Raw genomic sequence first — 18,217 nt, forward strand, 5'->3', positions numbered from 1 at the left:
AACAGCACACTGTAGATCGTATTTTGTACAAAGGAACAATGTCAATATTGAAATATAACCCAGCTCCAATTTCCATGTAAATAGTCTTTTACAAATATAACACAATTTTAAATGAGTGTTTCCCAAAGTTCCACTGGGGCTACTGTTGAACGCAAGGGGATGGATACATATCTGATGGTGCCGTGGGTGGTGCCATACAACTGTTTTAGAAGACAAGAGGACAAAGAAATGACTAAATTAAATTTGACAGTGAAATGAGGAAGTCGGGGACCAGTCCTCATATTACCTAACACCCAATGTGCCTTGTATTACTTTGCCTTATTTGTGCATATCAGTAAGCTGTCAGGAAAAACATTATGACATTTCCCAGTAGAAAAGCACTGTTATCACAGTGGTCTTGTTGAAAGAGCCATTGTTTAGGTACAAGATAAAAATGCAATATCCACTGTAATAGTTGTACGAGGTCATATCCTTCAGTATTAACATTCTGCCTAGTTGAAGTTTTGTTTTAAAATATATATGCAGTTACTATAATGCCATATTTTTAAATGATTTTTTTAAACTTCAAAATCTGTGTTTAAAGGTTTTAAATATATATGAATACATATAAAATGTAAGCTTATGTGTTAACAAGTAACACATAACGTCAAAGCAATACCAGTCGCTCACTGTGATATTTATTTCTAGTTTAATTCAATATTTTGTGGGATCGTTCAGCCTCAGTTCAAAGCCACTTGTCTTCCCACTTCCCTTGAATATCCAGCAGAGGGCAGCATTGTGTCTTTGGCGCAGGTTGCGATTTCTCGTTAAAGTTGTTTTTAGTGCGCGTGCGTGTGAGAGAAAAGGAGGTTAGCTTCTGTGCGGTGTTTAGCGGCTAGCCTGTGCTGTGTCGTGCTGTGCCAGCAGCGGCTAAGAAGATGCACACAGCTAGTGCTGTGTACAATATAGAGGTGCCTGCGAGCTAACATATGTTTAAATATGTAGGAAAACTGCCGACACCTTTCGACACTAACGCTCGCAGAAATGGCTGGGATTATTAAAAAGCAAATCCTGAAACATTTGTCAAGGTAAGTGTCAGGTTCGGGTTAGTGTTAGCCAGTTAGCCCAGCTGTATTGTTGCAACGTTACTGCTCACAACCACAGCAAAGGTTAGTTGGCTGCGATTTATCATCTGCATGTAGTCAGAGTAATTTGATGTCCACGTTGGTTTAGTGCTCCACATTGAAGCAGCGACTTGCAAATAACGGTTAGAAAGTGTAAAGAGGCAGTGAACGACACAGGATGCCAATCTACTTTCCCAATCATGTGTATGTTATTTACAGGGTTATAGATTACATACTGCCTTGCTTTTTAAACGGTTATGTCCATGCTATAGCGTTCACTGGGGTGAAAATATAATGGTAACACAGATTTGACAAAATTCACTCGATCTACAGTTAATGAATGTCTGTATTTTATTCATACAGGGGTCAGGAATGAGGTTTTGACAGTTATTTAAAAGAAAAAAATTCATATTGAATGGGTTTATTGTCAGTGCATGAATAAATCTCATCTTCACGGCATAAAAAGCATGGGAAAGGGAAAGCAAAGCTCTAAATCGGCAATGTTATGGTGGAAGTACACGTCATTTTATCTATCTTTGTCCTGCAGACATATTTATCAGGATGATAAAAAGCATGTCTGTCCTAAGCCGTAATAAATGAATGAATTGTTGTTATCAGTCCATGTTTGCTATTAGAGTTGTCAGGAATATCCCTGTCTCAGACGTCACCTTATTTTCAGACTTAATAACAATGTATTCTTTACATCTGACCTGATTATACTTCCTCAGGAGACAGCCTCCGATTTTGTGATGCACAGTCAACTTTTTTTAGGTGGTGGTGTTGGAGAATGTGTTCTCAGCTATTGCTTAACAACTGCTTACAGTTGTTAAGAAATGAATTTGGGTGGGAGAGCAATGAAGAAATGTGTATAAAAGGTCTCAAAAGCTAAATGGGATAAAGAGTAAAGTTGATGAGCCTGGACAGTGGATGTCTGCTCAGTTAGAGGCTTTGCATTTGACTAACAGCTATTCTCCTTGTTGTTGTCTCTGTCACTAAACAATTAAAGCAAAATTTGCAGAAGAAAGAAGAGTGGACATCAAAGGTTGACATGCAAGCACATTCTCAGCTTGCCATAGCTTGTTCTATGATAGCAAATGATCCAATCATCTCTTCAATTTCATCTTTTCATCCTGCTGTTGATATAAATCACTTAAAACCTCAAAGTGCAGTCTGCTGGACAGTGGTGGCCCATGGGAACGTTATATGCTCCCTGCAATCACGAAAATAAGGCACTTCTGTACATTTCATCCATAGTCATCAGTTTCAGACTATTTTGTTGTAGCCATGAAAGCAGACTAAACCATCTGAATATTAACAAATACAGCTGGTGTCAAGAAGTGTAAAAGCCACTTAACTAATAATTAAAAAGCCATAAATGGGAAAAGGCAATTACTAACACAAACCACTATTTGCTAAATGTGTTTGCTTTGTGCATCTCTTAACTAACAGTTGTCAACACTTTGAAAACCCATGTTGTAAAGCATTTTCAATGTTTTTTTCTGTAGTTCACTAAGATTTTTAATTTTTCCTTGTGAGTATCTGACTCAGTAAAGCACTTATCCTGTAACATCGTGGTCATTTCATAAATGGTCAAATCATATTCTGCTTACTTTGCATTCAAGGTAATGACAAGAAGTTAAACATGCATAACAAGCATATAATTGATTAAACTTGACTTCCTCAGCCAGATTGAAGTTAACCATTTAGTTAACTGTGAACTACATTGTTTATTGTTTAACCAATTTAGTATTCTGTAACTGTACAGCTAAGCAGTTGGGCTTTTGGATAAGTATGAACAACCCTGAAGAACTTTGGACTGTCATTTCAAAGTTGTATTGTATTTTCAGCCATATGAAGTAGGTGTACGCCCCAGGCTTGACTCACTGATGTCTGTTGGGGTTAATGTGAAAAGCAGCAGAGCGGGTTTTTTCTGCAATAGATAATGAGCCATTATTTTGTTGCTTCATATAAAAAAGAAGCTGGAGCTCACTGGCTTCTCACGTTTATCAGGAAAAGCATGTTATCAGATGATGCTAAGTTTTATAGTTTAAAGAACATCCTGAACTGTGAGCTACAATCTGTAGCTCTAATCAAATGACACTTAATCCTCATTTTAAGCAATGTCTCACAGCTGATAATTGAAACGTCACACACATTTTTCAGAGTGGTGTTTCAGCCATGTAATGTAGGTGGAAAAAACCCAAAAACAAATCAATATTCCAGTTTTCTGCTATTTCTGCTACATTTACCCTGAGTTGGTTGAATTTTTATTCCTGGCTTTTGGAGCTTGCTACCTTAGACCCTTTGAAGAGGGTGCTCTAGATGGGAGTGCAGCTGGAGGACTTTATTAAGAATGCTGGTGCCTCTCAGGATGAGTCATCCAGTTGCACTACTTCAAAAGCATCTTGCCTCCATATTTGCATTATTCAATTTGAGGTATTTCTGTCTCACAGATCATCAGTGGCATATGCTGGTGTTTCCTAGATGTATCGTATTTAAACTTTTTCCAGTTTTATTCTGTATGTATTCACTCTGAAACATTATATTTGAACTGGTTTGTTTAGGTTTACGAAGAATCTGTCCCCGGACAAAATCAATCTAAGTACTCTAAAGGGGGAGGGGCAGTTGTCCAACCTCGAGCTTGATGAAGAGGTTCTGCAGAACATGCTTGACCTGCCTACATGGCTGGCTGTAACCCGGGTCTACTGCAACAAGGCTGCCATCAGGGTATGTTAATATTGATCCCTGTAAATGGTCTAACAGTTGATATGCTTTTCAAAGAAGACTATAGAAGAACAAACCTGTCACACATCGGATACGTACATCATGTGTTTGTCTCATAGTTCTTTTTTTTTTAAAATTCAACAAAAGTATATGGTGTTTATTAGTGTCTCAGAAATAGATTTTACCATTCATAGTCCACTGAATCTTAGAGGAAATGAGCAGTGGCAGAACCACAAAGATGAGCACTACTAGAGGCACTGCTGTGAATGTTGTGACCCTTCAAACCATTACTGTTTGTTGATAATAGACAGGCAAGCCATGATTCACAGGGACACCAAAGCCTGCAGGCTAGAGTGATCCTGACATACAGTAGCTAGTGTATATTTAGCTCTCAGGATGTTGGATTTGTATTTCCAAAAAATCCAAACAACCTTCAAGTGGAATGGCAGTTTCTCTTGAAAAATCTTATCTTATCTGAAATATCTTAACACATATTTTAAAAAATTACTTATTGAATGCCTTTGCAAATAAATATTTACAATGAGCTCACCCAGCTGACTCTGGGTGATAACATCTCTTTTCCTCAGCTATTTGCTGACATTTACTTATTTAGTTTTATCAAATTGTCTTACTGTTTTCAAAAATGCACCAGACCCAACCTTGCAGCCCACACAAATATGAAGAATGTCTGCACCATTGAGCAAAGAATTATTATCAGGTTACTGTTTTTAATCAGCTTTGCTTTTGGTATGACTCTCTGGAATAACGGATGATTGATCTGTTAGTCACCTCTGTTAGTTACTAACTGCATTTGTTAGATGCCATAAATTGTTGTACAGACATTCATGGTCCCCAAAGGATGGACCTTGTTGCGTGTGGTGATTTCCTCAGTTCTTCTGTAGGGTCACTGTTAGGATCACTAACAGGTCAGCATGTTGCTTTGTTCAGTATGTCAGTATATGACCACATCTATTGACATTCCTATAAATATTGGCCTTCTTTATTTTGAGTGCTACTTACCAAATGTCAGCAGCAGCCTAACACACCATATGCTTGTCTGCTATCTGTTGCCTGTGACATGTAGCACTTCAGTTACCATGCTAGACAGAGATGATGCTTAGAACTATTTCTAGTACTACTGTTTCCCAGTTAATTTGTTGTGCAGAAATATTACAGCGTGTCAGTTTTGGTCACAGCTGCTGTGTCATAATGTGTGAGCTTGCTTCTCACTATGTGCTTGCGAATGACAAAAACACAGAATGCTGCGGCAAGTGCTTGTGACTGACACTGTTGACCCTGCTGTCCTGTCTTTTCAGATACAATGGACAAAGTTGAAAACAAGCCCCATCTGCCTGGTAAGAATTGTGTTATTTTGGTCCTTATTCAGAGCTCATGCACATTTCTGCAACATTTAGCTTCCTTCTCATCTTTAATCCAAAATAACCTTACTCTAGGAAGACACTAGCAATATCCTGTTTTGCTATTGTACTGTTTATTTGACTGATAAGCATATAAAGATTATTATATTTATATGCTCAATTTTGGCTGCATCTCTAATTTGCTTGCTGAATTGTATTCTGACTGTTTGTGTCTCCTCTTATGTTTAGTTCTTAGACAAGGTCGAGGTAGAGATGAGGACATGTGAAGAACCTCGACCACCCAATGGCCCTTCTCCCATAGCTATAACAGCAGGCCAGAGGTAAGCTTTCACAAATTCTGTGCTAAAGAAACATTTTTGTTTTGTAATACTGTACTGCATCCCATGTCGTGTGTATTTACAGCGAGTATGGCTTTGCTGAAAAAGTAGTAGAGGGCATGTCTGTTAGGATCAACTCAATTACCATCAAGGTCCAGGCTAAGGCCTTCCACGCGTCCTTTGAGCTCTGGCAGCTACAAGGCAACAGCCTGAACCCCAAATGGCAACGTAGTGATCTTCGCTACACCCGGATCACTGATCCAAAGAGAGGAGAGGTACTTTATACACACAAACGCTTTCATTTTCCTCCCGACACAGCTTCAGCACGATCCATTTTAGTCGTGTAATGTATTACTGAAAATAATGATCCCCCACAGAAATCGTGTTTGCTCATTAAGCCTGCTGTAAATGACTTCTGTGGTGTGTAATCAAGTCACATGGTCTGGTCTTTGGTAGCTGCAGACTATTTTGGGATAAACAGCCTTTTAGAATGAGTTTGTAATCCAGTTAAAAGCAAATGTCTGTTCCCTTTTCTCTTTGGTAACAATCATTCAAAATAACCATCACAACAAGTCTCGCATTGTTTATTTTATTTGGTTATAGTTTGATGGGTTTATATGTATATTTTCCCATTCAGGTGCTGACATTCAAAGAAATTAACTGGCAAACTCTACGTATTGAGGCAGATGCCATTGAGAGCGATGACCAAGACCTAAGTAGCACCCCTTTAAGGCTCATCACCAACCAGGGGCGCATTCGCATTGCTCTTAAACGCAGGGTAAGATTGTAGTTGAGCCTTCATCTGCTTTTCTCACAGAGAACTGGTTTCAGATCAGAAACATTAAACCATCAATTAAAAAAAATAATAAAAAAATAAAATGTCCTTATGTCGTCATTGTTCTGCCCAGATAAAGGACTGTAATGTGCTGGCGTCAAAGCTGCTTTTCATTCTGGACGACCTGTTGTGGGTGCTGACAGACACTCAGCTCAAAGCCATCATCCATTATGCCAAATCTCTCAGTGAAGCAATGGAGAAATCTACACAGCAGAGGAAAAGCATGGCTGCCGAATCCTTGCAGGTCTTTCCTTACTTTTTTTCTGCGTATAGTGTAAATCATTAAAAAATAATTCCAATTTTTAAATCTGTGGATATAGTAATTCAGCAAGTTATGTTACAACAACAACAGAAAAGAAACATTCACTGATATTTGATAAAACTTACTTTTGTAAGACATTTTTTCCCAGTTTTGTTAAATCATCATGTTGGTCATTTTAAATGTGTTGCCTCTTCTGTGGTTTAGACTGCCCCACCATCTCCCAGCCTCCAGAGTCTGTGGACAGAACCCCAACCGGCTCCCACAGGCACCCCCAGCAACATCAGCCAATACTTTGATCTCTTTGATGTCAAAGAGTCTTCTTACCACACCTTCATCTCACGCTTGGACTTACACATATGCAATGACAGTTCTTCAATGGATGAAGGTTAGAAGGAAGTGTCTTACCATGTGCTGCTGTCTTGTAACTAAGTTTTTCTGTGTTGTCTGCACATGGTAATCACTTAAATATATGAAATTGTTCAGCATTTGAAGAGTAATTGCTGTCAGGCTGGTTTTAAAACTCTTGTCATGTGATATTACATAGATGAGCCTCCCCCACCAGGCTTGCAGGGTGCCATGCAGCTGACCTTCAGGAAGCTAGGTTTTGACTACTATCCCGTCCACAGACCTGGTGAGTGTGACTGATTCTTTGACTCATTTAGCTGCAGTTTACCCTGAGGCTCTGTGCTCCTCCCACTAAAGCCACAGCATTCATTTGGGACTAGCTCTTAGGAGGATTACTGTTCAAGCAGACTAATGGCATGGGAGACTGTTCTCAGTGCTGTTCCTCTGTGGAATTACTGAAATGTTGAATGTAGAACAGCAGTCACCCTTGGAGCTCATTATAGTAAATAAACCTCTTAAAAAGGATCTTAAAAAAGAAAATCTGTGTCATTAAGAATTATACCTGTTTGAAGTAAATATAAGAAGATATCAACATTAACACAGTGCATGATTATGAAAGCTGAGCAGATGTGTGCACATAGTGTGTATTTATACTGTACAGCGTGTGAACACTGACTTTGAAAAGTATTGACTCCTTTACTTTTTGAATTGTAGATTTAAACCAAGTAAACATCTCTGTTGTGTTAGGATTCATTTAAACTGATACATTATGGAAAAATTGCAGTCTCTTAAAAAGTTGTGTTTAAGTCATAAATGCATAAATTTCAAATTTCCTTCACACTTTTTAGCCCCACTAACTGTGTAGCTCTGGCTGACGATAATTCAGCCCACCAGTTTAATATATACTGAAAGTACACTGAGCAGTGTTATTGTTTGCCTACTGGTGGTGGTCAGAGGGCCCGGTGGCACCAGTGTCCGGCAGCCTCGCCTCTGTCAGTGCGCCCCAGGGCAGCTGTGGCTACAATGTAGCTTACCATCGCCAGTGTGTGAATGTGTGTGTGAATGGGTGAATGACTGAATGTAGTGTGAAGCGCTTTGGGGTCCTTAGGGACTAGAAAAGCACTATACAAATGCAGGCCATTTATTTTAGCATAGGTTAGAAGGTCTTATAATGACTTTTCCACTGGAACCACAATTAGTTTTACATTTGTGGCTTTGGTTGTGTGTACTCTCCAAAGCTGTTTGATTATCACTGCAAGAAAGTGCAGTGACCGAATGAACCATAATGAGTTTTGGGCTACAAAAAACATAGAATGAAGCCCAGCTGTAAAATTACACCAGTGTTAGCTTGGCACTTACAAGCTTGGTGATGCAGAAAATATATAAATGTTTATGTCCTTGGTTCTAGTCTGCTGCTAAGTTTTTATCATCATCATCACTTGATAGCATCTCTTACTAAAGAAGGCAGCACTCAAAACTGGGTTTCACAGCTCGGTGTTGTAACCACTGCCGTGATAACAAATATCTTTGACTGGAGTTTTATGTTGTGTGTGTCACTCCAGCTGTCACAAAGAAACACTGGCACAGCAGCACCAACCACAGCCAAAATGAATGTATCTTATAAGACATCATTTTATCTAATTTGCTGAAGCCACATGTTCCTCCTCGCTCGCTCCGTTCAGCTGAGCAGCTGCTGCTGTCGGTCCCTAAGTCGCGGCTGAAATGCAGAGGAGACCGTGCCTTTTCAATTGCGGCTCCGATGCTCTGGAATAGGGATGGGTATCGTTTAGGTTTTATCCGATACCGGTGCCAAATCGGTACTTTTGAAACGGTGCCGGTGCTCAAACGGTGCTCAAACCGGTGCTTAAAGAATGGAGAACACAAAATTGGTCCAAAAACCTCTCATGTTCAGCTGTTTTTTGTAAAATATAACAATGTTAGCCTTTTCTGCAGCTATGGGGCATATATGGTATCACTCTTGGCTGGAAGCAGTGCTTAAACAATGGAAAAAACACAAACTTTGTCCTAAACCTCTCATGTTTAACTGTTTTCCACTTTTTCTTTGGTCATTTTAGCCTTTTTAGCCAGGGTGAAGGGAGTATCTGCCATCAAACAAGAGGACAGCCGCATGTAGCTATGATGATGTTTGCTAGTTCACCTTACATGCATTAATGTAATAACGTGGTTAGCCTACTCAACGTAAATTAGCTACTCACGCAGAGAAGAACGGCTGCTGCTGCCACCATCATCCGTCATCATTTCTGCTACACTGGCAGGGCTAGGGGCCAGGACTCTCCTCTTCGTGTTTTTGGGGGATGTTGCATAACAGGCAACCCACCCGCAGTAGATGTGCTCGGTGTGAGGTCTTGCAGCAAGCTATCAAATACGGCGCATTTCTGGGCTTTTAAAAAAAACGCTATGCGTCGCCAGGTGTTTCATCGGATTTGAGGTGTTACCTCCTTTGACAGTATCACAGTATCAGCTTAAAGCACTTGTTGCAGGCTGCTGAGTTTGCATATTTTGCTGTGAAGTACAGCCAGACTTTGACCGCTTCGCCTTGGACATTTTTAATCTGTAGCTCTGCTCTAACAGAACGTACGTACCTGGCCCCGCCTACTATCCTCGGAAACGTAAAATGATTGGCTAGAATCTAAAGTGTATCACAGCTCAGGAAAAAAAAAGCACCGAAATAAAGCACCGAAATAAAGCACCGAAATGTGCGCTGCTTTTCGGTCTGGTTACTACCGTTTATGTCAGAACCGGTGCACACCGGTACCCATCCCTACTCTGGAATAACCTTCCCCTCCAAATTAGACAAGCGTCATCAGTGCAGGTCTTTAAGTCCAGATTGAAAACCTATTTTTATTCCCTGGCTTTTAACTCTGTAGGAAACTGACTCCTTCTTATTTATTTTATTGTATGTAATGATTTTATGGTATTTTTAATTTGGTAGTTGTTTTGATCTGTGTTGTTCAGCACTTTGGTCTGCCTGGTGTGTTCTTAAAGTGCTATACAAATAAACGATGATGATGATGATGATGAAGACAAACAAAGTTTATTAAAAAGCAGTAAAATTAAATCCTCGTTTAAGTTGGGGTATTTGGTGGCCTATAATCAAAAAATCCAAAAACCTTCCCTTTGTTTAGAAGTCTTTTATCTGTCATGTGGTCAATCCCAAAGGTTTGTAATGTAGCTGGACTACTGTTATTGAAGTCAAGTCATTTAGTACTTGACTTCTAGAAAAGATCCAGTGTGTTCTTGAATGTTTAACGCCTCGATGAAGGCTTGTATGCAGAAACACAGCAGAGTTTTTATAGGTTAAACATGGCCATGCCATGAAAATAAAGGCATTTTAAATTTTATATAAAAAATAAGAGCCTTGGACCTCTTTGATTTCGATTGAGAGTCTTCTGACTTTCCATGTAATGCAACCAGAAGATCAAACTAAAAATAAATAAATAAAATACATTGATTGTATCTTATTTGTCTAATACATTCTTTTGTCATTATGTACTTACAGTATAAAACATGTGACATTCCCACCAGCTACTGCTGAACGTATCATATGTCTAGGGTTTTTTATCACTGTTGGAATGCTGATACGCCAGGGTGATGGCCATTATACCTGTTTAACATCATGATGTTTGTATTCACGTTGTGTCATTTCTGACGTTACCATTTCATCACTTTACAGCCTCACAGAGCAGGAACAGTTTACATGCAAAATATATCATTGAAATCTTTATGTAGTATAAATAATATCATGAAAACGTACATTAAAGGTTAAAATGTATATAAATACGTTACTTATTTTAGATTCTTAGATTTCAGCTTTAATGGTTTCTCTGGATTTTCTTTGCTTGTTTGTTTGTTTGTTTGTTTGTTTAAAAAAAAAAAGACCTTTATGGCATGCTGTATTGTTTTCTACACTCTACTATTGAAAATAATGACCTTGTCTTTTTTGTTGTTGTTGATCTATATTTTTTCTGATATGCATCATTGTTTTGTGTAGCTATTTACATAGTAAAACAAATTTTAATCTCTAAAACTAGTTTAACTGTAGCATGACTGCTGAATCACAACTGCCTCTTGTTGCTATTCTTGCACAGCTGATGGGTGTCGACACTGGGAACGTCACAGTGGAGCCATGGAGGCCCACGCACAGTGGGCCGGGAAACTACTGCAAGAGTATCAGAGAAGAGTTGAAGCTTCAGGGATCCCTGGACCACATACTGAAATTCCCCAGTCAGCCAAGGATTCCCCTGCAAAAACAGCACAAGGTATGAGTTATACTTGAGGTACTGCTTATCTTGGTAAAGTTCTTTAACTTTAGTTTAGATTGAGCTCTAAATAAAGATAAAAACTTTATAGATGGAGTGAAAAGTCAGTGCTGATGATATTAGCAACAGTCATCTTATAAAACAACTTCATGTCAAGGTTCACTTAATAGCTTTTAATAGATATATATATGACTGCGTAACATTATTCATGCACACCGGTAGATTAATTACTTGTTTACCTCCTTCATCACAACGGCCTACTATAAATTATTATTAAAAGATATTATGGTGACCATTCACCAAAAAAATAACACATTTTAGGTCACAAATTCTTATGGAGAACTCTATTTTAGCTTGCAACTGAGCATTTAGTCATATATTTCAGATGGACAGCCAAGTCCCAAGTTAAACTCGTCTGAAAAAGAGCAGGCAGCCAGCAAGACTTCAGCTGCTTCGGGATCATCACTGAAGAGGCTGCGATCTAGCTGCGTGGTGATCAGGATGGATGATGTTGACATTCACCAGGCAAGTTTTTATCATTGTCTCATTTGATTTACTTGCTCTAACAGAAGCCTTACTCTTCTTACTAATTCTCTAATCCTAAGTAGAAGCAGTCGGGCCTTGCAGTTGGTTCAAACCGCAAAAGGTTCTGGCCAGTTTGTAGTCTTGGAGTCACGTGCTTGGCAGGGCTTATAGAGGAACCAAATGTCTCTTTCACACCAGCCACATGACATGGTCAATCTAAAATATTGGTACGTCAGCTCAGGGCGTCAGGTTGCTTTCTTGAACTTTGGTAATAGATAAGATAGTGATATAATTGCAATGATGACTATTACTGCATCAATATGATCGTTAGTGTGATAGGCAAAACGATTAATGAAATGTGGGTAGAATACCTCAGCACCAACACAAAAATCCCATCACATACATGTGACTTCTTTTGTCAGCTGTAATGCCACTCATTTGGAACAGAGAAAACCCCTTGCCACTTTGAAATACTCAGTCATGCTTGTTCTGCATTTTCACTTCAGATATTCTACACTTTTCATCGTGAAAGAAAATATCCAGGGTTATTTTAGTTCAAGGCACTTGTAGTTCCTCATTTTTAGAGCAAGAGACACCCAGGGGAAACTGTGTAAATGTTTGGTGTTTAGTTTAAATTTGGGACAGGAAATCATTTGATGTTCAGACTCAGGTGGTTTAGTTCTGTTTTCTTAAACCTCCCTCTACATCTGGCTAGTAATTCAGAATCTTTTGCTTCTTAATATATTTCAAATAAGGCAATTTAGTCAAAATATAAATCCATCAATACTTCCAATAATACTTTTTTTTCTTAACATTTAGGTGTCTACAAGAGGCCGACAAAACAAAAAGACCCAGTCTTTGTTATCCTGTAACCGTAAAGCGCTGCATTTACCAGACAACATACCAGCAGTTCATCTGCAGTTTACTGAATACTACTTTCCTGACAATCCCAATCTACCAGGTATTTATTTTATTTTTTTTCATTAATATCACAGAAGGATTACTTCATTTTATGTGTATTGTATTCAATAATGCTGGTTTAATTTCTGTCTAATTCTGGATGTGTCTGGACTTCCCATATTTTCCTTCTTGCAGTGCCCACCTCAAACCTGTATGCCCAGTTAAACAGCCTCCAGCTTTGTGTTGACCCAGCTAGTGTGTTATGGATTAATTTGTTCACCAGGGGTCTCCTACACACCCTGGACCAGGTCAAAGCCTTCTACCATTTACAAGACAGTAACAAGTCTGATGAACACGTAGACATCCGCATGGATGCAGCTCAACTTAAGGTGAATACTCAACTGATTATAGTGTACTAATATTTTCTGGTTTTGGTCTTTTTTGTTACCAATCTTCGTTGTATTTTGTATAGAATTTTGAGCCAGTAATTTTCTGTTTATTTATATTTTTATAGCTGATAATACCCTTGGATTCATCCATACTGGACCATCCAGAACGTCCTCAGTCTCTTTCTGTCACTATACCCCAGATCATTCTCAGCAACACCCGCCACTGCCCTCATGGGTCTAATGTGGACCTCGATACTACATGTGAAAAGTTTGCCAGCTGCACCTTCTTCCAGTCCACACCACCTTGCCCTTACCCCAGAGACCTGAGTGCCTTCCACCCCATTCCTTCCATCTTCCTTCAGCATGCTCAAGAGATGGAGCCCCAGCCTCTGGACAGAAAGCAGCTGCGATCCCAGGACATGTGGTCTCTCAGTCTGTCCCATGTTACATTAGGCTTTGATGGAGCACGGCGATTCCCCAAAGGCAAAACTCAGCCTTTTGTTGAGCCCTTTGCCATGTCTGTGTGGATGTGTCAGCCATGTGCCTTTAAAAGCAGTTCATTGTCTTCCTCCTCCAGTCCCAGCAAAACCCATCAGCTTTCTTCAGAGCAGGAGCCTCATCAGCAAGAGGCTACGCTTGCTTCGGTCCATTTCCTGGCCCACACAATCACACCAGTGAAGATGTGGCTCAACCACTATCAGTACGTTGCACTGCTCAGGATGAAAGATGCAATGGCTCGCTTGGGAGCAGAGTTGGGCCGGGATATACGAGATGTTAAGCAGGCTCATGACCAGAAGACAAAAATGGCTACAGTTTGCCTTGCCCTTGTGGTGGACTCAGTGGAATTGGGTCTGCTTTTACCACCAGCCTGCACAGAGCCTGAAGAAGTCGTCCCCCACACTCCTGAAACAGACAGCCCCATAAGTGACTCTGACATCTCCCCATCTCATCACTCTGATGTTGTTCTTGAGGACAGTGGATTAGAAAATGGTATCTCCTCCATCAATACAGTTGGATTTGACCAGGATGAACAAGATGGAGGGGTGGAGGAGGCTTGTGAGGCTGTGGAGGAGGGTCCGGAGGCTCCTGTTCCCTCTCCTCCCCTCTCACCCGGACAGTCTGTAGTACTCTCCAGAGAACCGTCTACCTTCAGCCTTGAGGGAGAGCTGTCAAGCGCCATTAATGTCACCAAGGATGTGACCAAAGATGCCATTAGTGCCTCGCTGGACCTGACTAAAGGGGCATTTTCAATAACAAAAGATGCCTTTAGCATGTTGAGTCGTGGCTCGGGGATGAGCAAATTGTTCAGTCCACAGGCAAAGTAAGCGCTAGTACTCTCCTGCTTAATGCTGTTTTTTATGTCTGTGCACCTCATGTTTTTCATTGGATTTCCCTTAATCACAGATTGTGTCTGTATGTTCATAGGGAACAGGTTCAACGTTCAGAAGAGTCTCGTCAACAATCCATGAAGCCGTCTCCTTCCCAGCATTCCTTTGACAGTGCTATCTTGGATGGCAGCCTGCCTGATGAAAATCTTTCTGTGGATAGCGATATCAGTGACACTTTTGTTGTCCTCTTGGACTCAGGTGTTTAAATATTACCAAGATTCTACATACATTTCTCTGACATGCACAAGTGGCATCTACCATTACTTTGTTTCTTGTTCCAGAATCAGGAATGGAGTCCATGCGCCCTAACAGCACACCTGTTGGCAGTCGAGGCAGCCCAGCCCCAGGGACAGAGGGAGGCTCATCAGCTGATCTTAGCAGTTCCCTGTCCCAAAGTACAGAGGATGTCTCTCAGGACACGGTGGGTTATTGCGATCATATAACAAATTTCAGAAGTAGATTAAATTTGAATTTAATTTAGTTCAAATTTAACTTGTGATGTGCTGTTGTACAGTCCTCAGTGTTGTTGCTGATCCTGAGTGGAACATCTTGTACCATTGAGGTAAAGGGAGAAGACCAAGTTGTGGCTGTTGAAGCACAAACTCTTACCCCTGTACACATGGGTAATGTCAGACAGTCAGACGTGCTTGCTGGTGTCATTCAAAGTAAGCGATTATCTGTCATGCTGAAAAATAATTTTAGTCCCCTGTTCATCTATGCCATGGCCTCATTTAATGTTTACTCATGACATGCTTATTTTCCTGTTTACTTGTTTGTGGGTTGATAATTATATTCAGAAAAAAAACAAAATTATGTTTGATTCTTAGTGTGATTGGGCTTAAGAAAAATCAAAAATGAATAGGTTCTGTTTCTTTAATAGCTTTTTGGCTCATAAACAATCCTTCATAATGAACTCATAAAAACATACTTTATACAGGGACTGTATACAGTGCTGTGAAAAAGTGTTTGTCCCCTTCCGGATTTTTTTTTTAATATTAACCACATCAAACAATATATTAAACAAAGATAATCCAAGTAAATACAAAATGTTGTTTTGTATTTGATTTTTTAAAAAGTAAAATTACATTTTTAATTTAAATTTATTAATTACTCCAAGAATACTCAATTTTCATCCAGGAAGTCACAAAAGAACCCAGAACAGCTTAAGATCAATAAGAAAAAAACTGGCCCAAAATGGGATCTGTGGAAGATTTCCAAGGTCAAAGTCACTACTGAACAACAACAACAACAACAAAAAAACACAATGGCTTGTCTCACCTTTAGCAAAAAACATCTTGATGATGCCCAAAACCAAATACTCTGTGCATTGATGTTACAGACTGGATCTGGATGACTTGCCATAATTGATGGAAACATGAATTTTTAAAAAAAAAAGGTTTTGGAGTGGCCTAGTGCTTTGATATGACCTTAAATCTCCATTCATGCTCATAAATATTCCACTGTGGCTGTGAAAGACTCATTGTGAGTTATTGCAAATGTTTGATTACATTTCCCATTGTCAAGGGTGGCACAACCAGTTTTGTGGCACAAGGAGACAGTAAATTTTTCTCATAGGGCCAGGTGGATTTAGATACTTTTTCACTTAATACAGGAAATCCTCTTTTAAAAACTGCATTTTGTAGTTTCTCAGGTTTTCTCTAACATTAAAGGTTATTTATTCTGAAACGTGTATGACAAATATCCAGAAACCTAGAAGTTAGTAAGGAGGGTTTCACAGCACTGTATGCACATATTAGCTCAGCCTAAAATATTGAACTAGATTAGTTAATGTTGGGAGAGCATGCTGGAACCTGAGTTCTGTGTGCGTTCTCAGAATGGTTTACAAATGTACCTTTTTTTTTTTCTTCTTTTGTTATGCAGCACCAGTTTTGCCAGTCCAGAAGCAGAGTAGGGAGGGTAGCAGTGCCTCTCCAGCATTGTGCATGCGGGCGGAAATGGGTCCAGCTGCAGCTCGGCGCTCTGCTCTGGCTGAATCAGTGGGCTTTCTGGATGTGAGAGTGCAAGACTGTCAGGCTGAGTTGTTAGCCTCAACAGTTACTAACATTGGTCCTTTCCTTGAAGACGAATTCAGCGTTGACGGTCAGCCAATGCAGTTGCACATGAGCAACGTCACCATCACGATGAAGGTAAGTGTCTTTCTGTCCTCGTGGCATGTGAAGTGTTTGCTTTGGATGTCGGTATCTGTTGAGTCACAAAAACTCCACTAAAATATTTTCAACGTTAACCTTTCAAAAGAACTTTTTTTTAAAATTAATTCATTAATTATTTTTTGTTTCAAGGATGATGGCCCCAGAATATACCCCACAGCCCCCCAACCTGTTCCAGCCACATTCATTGTAGATGAGCTGGTTCTCGAGCGTAGTGATGATGGCATCATGAGAGTCAGAGGTGAGCAAGAAAAGCACGCTTTTCAACGTGAATTTTGTTCACCATGATGAATTTTAGATTCTTGATCATGAACCTTGAAACCACAAAGACCCAGCTATAGAGTATCAGCTGTCACAGTTCGAAAGAAAGATGAACAGAAACTGATCATCACTATTTTCCTTTCTGGCTGCAGCTGGAGGCTCTAAAGCATTAGGAGATTTTCCAGAAACTGGTGGGGATAACCCTAACAACTCTTTCGCTGTTCAACAGCAGAGTGAGGTAATGTGTATATAATGATGTGTTGCTCTGTAATGTACTGCTTTCTGGGGCTCAAATTTGTGTGTGTGTGTGTGTGTATCTTTGACTTTTATTCATTTTTAGTGGGGTCAAGATATTTAAAACTCAGCTCAGTTAGATTAACTATTAATTTTTAAATACAGGTGTAAAACTAGTGCCCTCTTACTTACAGCGATGTCTTAAATGCACAGAGTTATGTAATGGTAGTGCTTTCAGAATCACGTATCAGCCCGCATGGTCTGTAGCTAACTAATCCATTAATCCTGTTGTTGCAGATACAACCACTGGAGTCACAGCTCTGTGAGGTACAGGCTGCACTTACTCAGGCTCTCAGAGAGAAAGAGCGCCTCCTGCTGGAAGTCAGGAAGTATGACCCCAAATTTACCCTCTGAACTTCATTGTGCTTGACTTCTGAATCTGTCGCTGCTGAAGAATGCTGATGGGATTGGTCAGGCTGAATGTTGGGAACCAGCATGACTCACTCATGTCTGGACATCAGACATGTCTCAAAAGAAGAGGAATCCAAGATGAGTGTTTGGATTACTTCCTTTGTTTTATTTATGAAATTACAAACAAACAAAAAAAGCCACTTATAACAATTACTGGATGGGGAAGTTGGTGAACTAACATAGGTACATTAACGGTCTAGATAATCCTCACTGCTGTAAACAGATCTTCTTCTTCTGGTTATTTCTCATCCAAATAAGTGTGGACGGTAAACTTGTTGTGTGGTTTTAGTGTTTTGTCATGCAGCATGCAAAGGTACATAGTGAGTGTTTGCGTTACAACAGTATTACACACATAAAACATGCCAAAACCTCTTTTCACATGCACTGACACTGCCAGACAGCTGCTAGTTCATCTCAATACGTCACAAATGCATGCTGCCTGAACAGTGCTAATTTACATGTAGCTCATATACATACTGACAGTAAGAGAGCTAGACTTAGTAACGAAGATTACTTTTGTTAATTGTAAAGTAAACTTGTGGGGTTTTTTTCCCACTTGGTGGAAAATGTGTTTTGACAAGTAGGGAAAAAAGCACTTTAAAAGCAGGGGGGGAAAAAGCATACCTCCACTGCTTT

The 18,217-nt window shown here is 39.8% G+C and overlaps 1 protein-coding gene across 1 annotated transcript; it reads left to right on the forward strand.

Moving 5' to 3' along the window:
* Nucleotides 1-848: 848 nt before the first annotated feature.
* bltp3a (bridge-like lipid transfer protein family member 3A) lies at nucleotides 849-17,711 on the forward strand. Its single transcript, XM_085443774.1, has 21 exons — nucleotides 849-1,067; nucleotides 3,668-3,830; nucleotides 5,144-5,182; nucleotides 5,435-5,526; nucleotides 5,609-5,798; nucleotides 6,161-6,301; nucleotides 6,432-6,602; nucleotides 6,825-7,005; nucleotides 7,165-7,251; nucleotides 11,075-11,245; nucleotides 11,631-11,770; nucleotides 12,590-12,731; nucleotides 12,866-13,059; nucleotides 13,185-14,380; nucleotides 14,485-14,645; nucleotides 14,729-14,868; nucleotides 14,962-15,112; nucleotides 16,329-16,594; nucleotides 16,748-16,856; nucleotides 17,029-17,114; nucleotides 17,408-17,711. The coding sequence occupies exons 1-21, from the start codon at nucleotides 1,024-1,026 to the stop codon at nucleotides 17,522-17,524; spliced, it is 3,981 nt and encodes a 1,326-aa protein (XP_085299900.1). The 5' UTR covers nucleotides 849-1,023; the 3' UTR covers nucleotides 17,525-17,711.
* Nucleotides 17,712-18,217: the final 506 nt, after the last annotated feature.

This window comes from Copadichromis virginalis, linkage group LG20, assembly GCF_057382275.1.
Source record: "Copadichromis virginalis isolate Kocher_CV1m ecotype Utaka linkage group LG20, C_Virginalis_male_GT1.1, whole genome shotgun sequence".
Classification (NCBI taxonomy): Eukaryota; Metazoa; Chordata; class Actinopteri; order Cichliformes; family Cichlidae; genus Copadichromis; species Copadichromis virginalis.

Excerpts from the sequence above, each read along its gene's own strand:
- bltp3a (XM_085443774.1), top strand. The coding sequence starts at position 1,024 with ATGGCTGGGATTATTAAAAAGCAAATCCTGAAACATTTGTCAAG. Across the intron at positions 3,831-5,143 it reads GCAACAAGGCTGCCATCAGG|ATACAATGGACAAAGTTGAA; the intron begins GTATGTTAATAT and ends CTGTCTTTTCAG. Across the intron at positions 5,799-6,160 it reads CTGATCCAAAGAGAGGAGAG|GTGCTGACATTCAAAGAAAT; the intron begins GTACTTTATACA and ends TTTCCCATTCAG.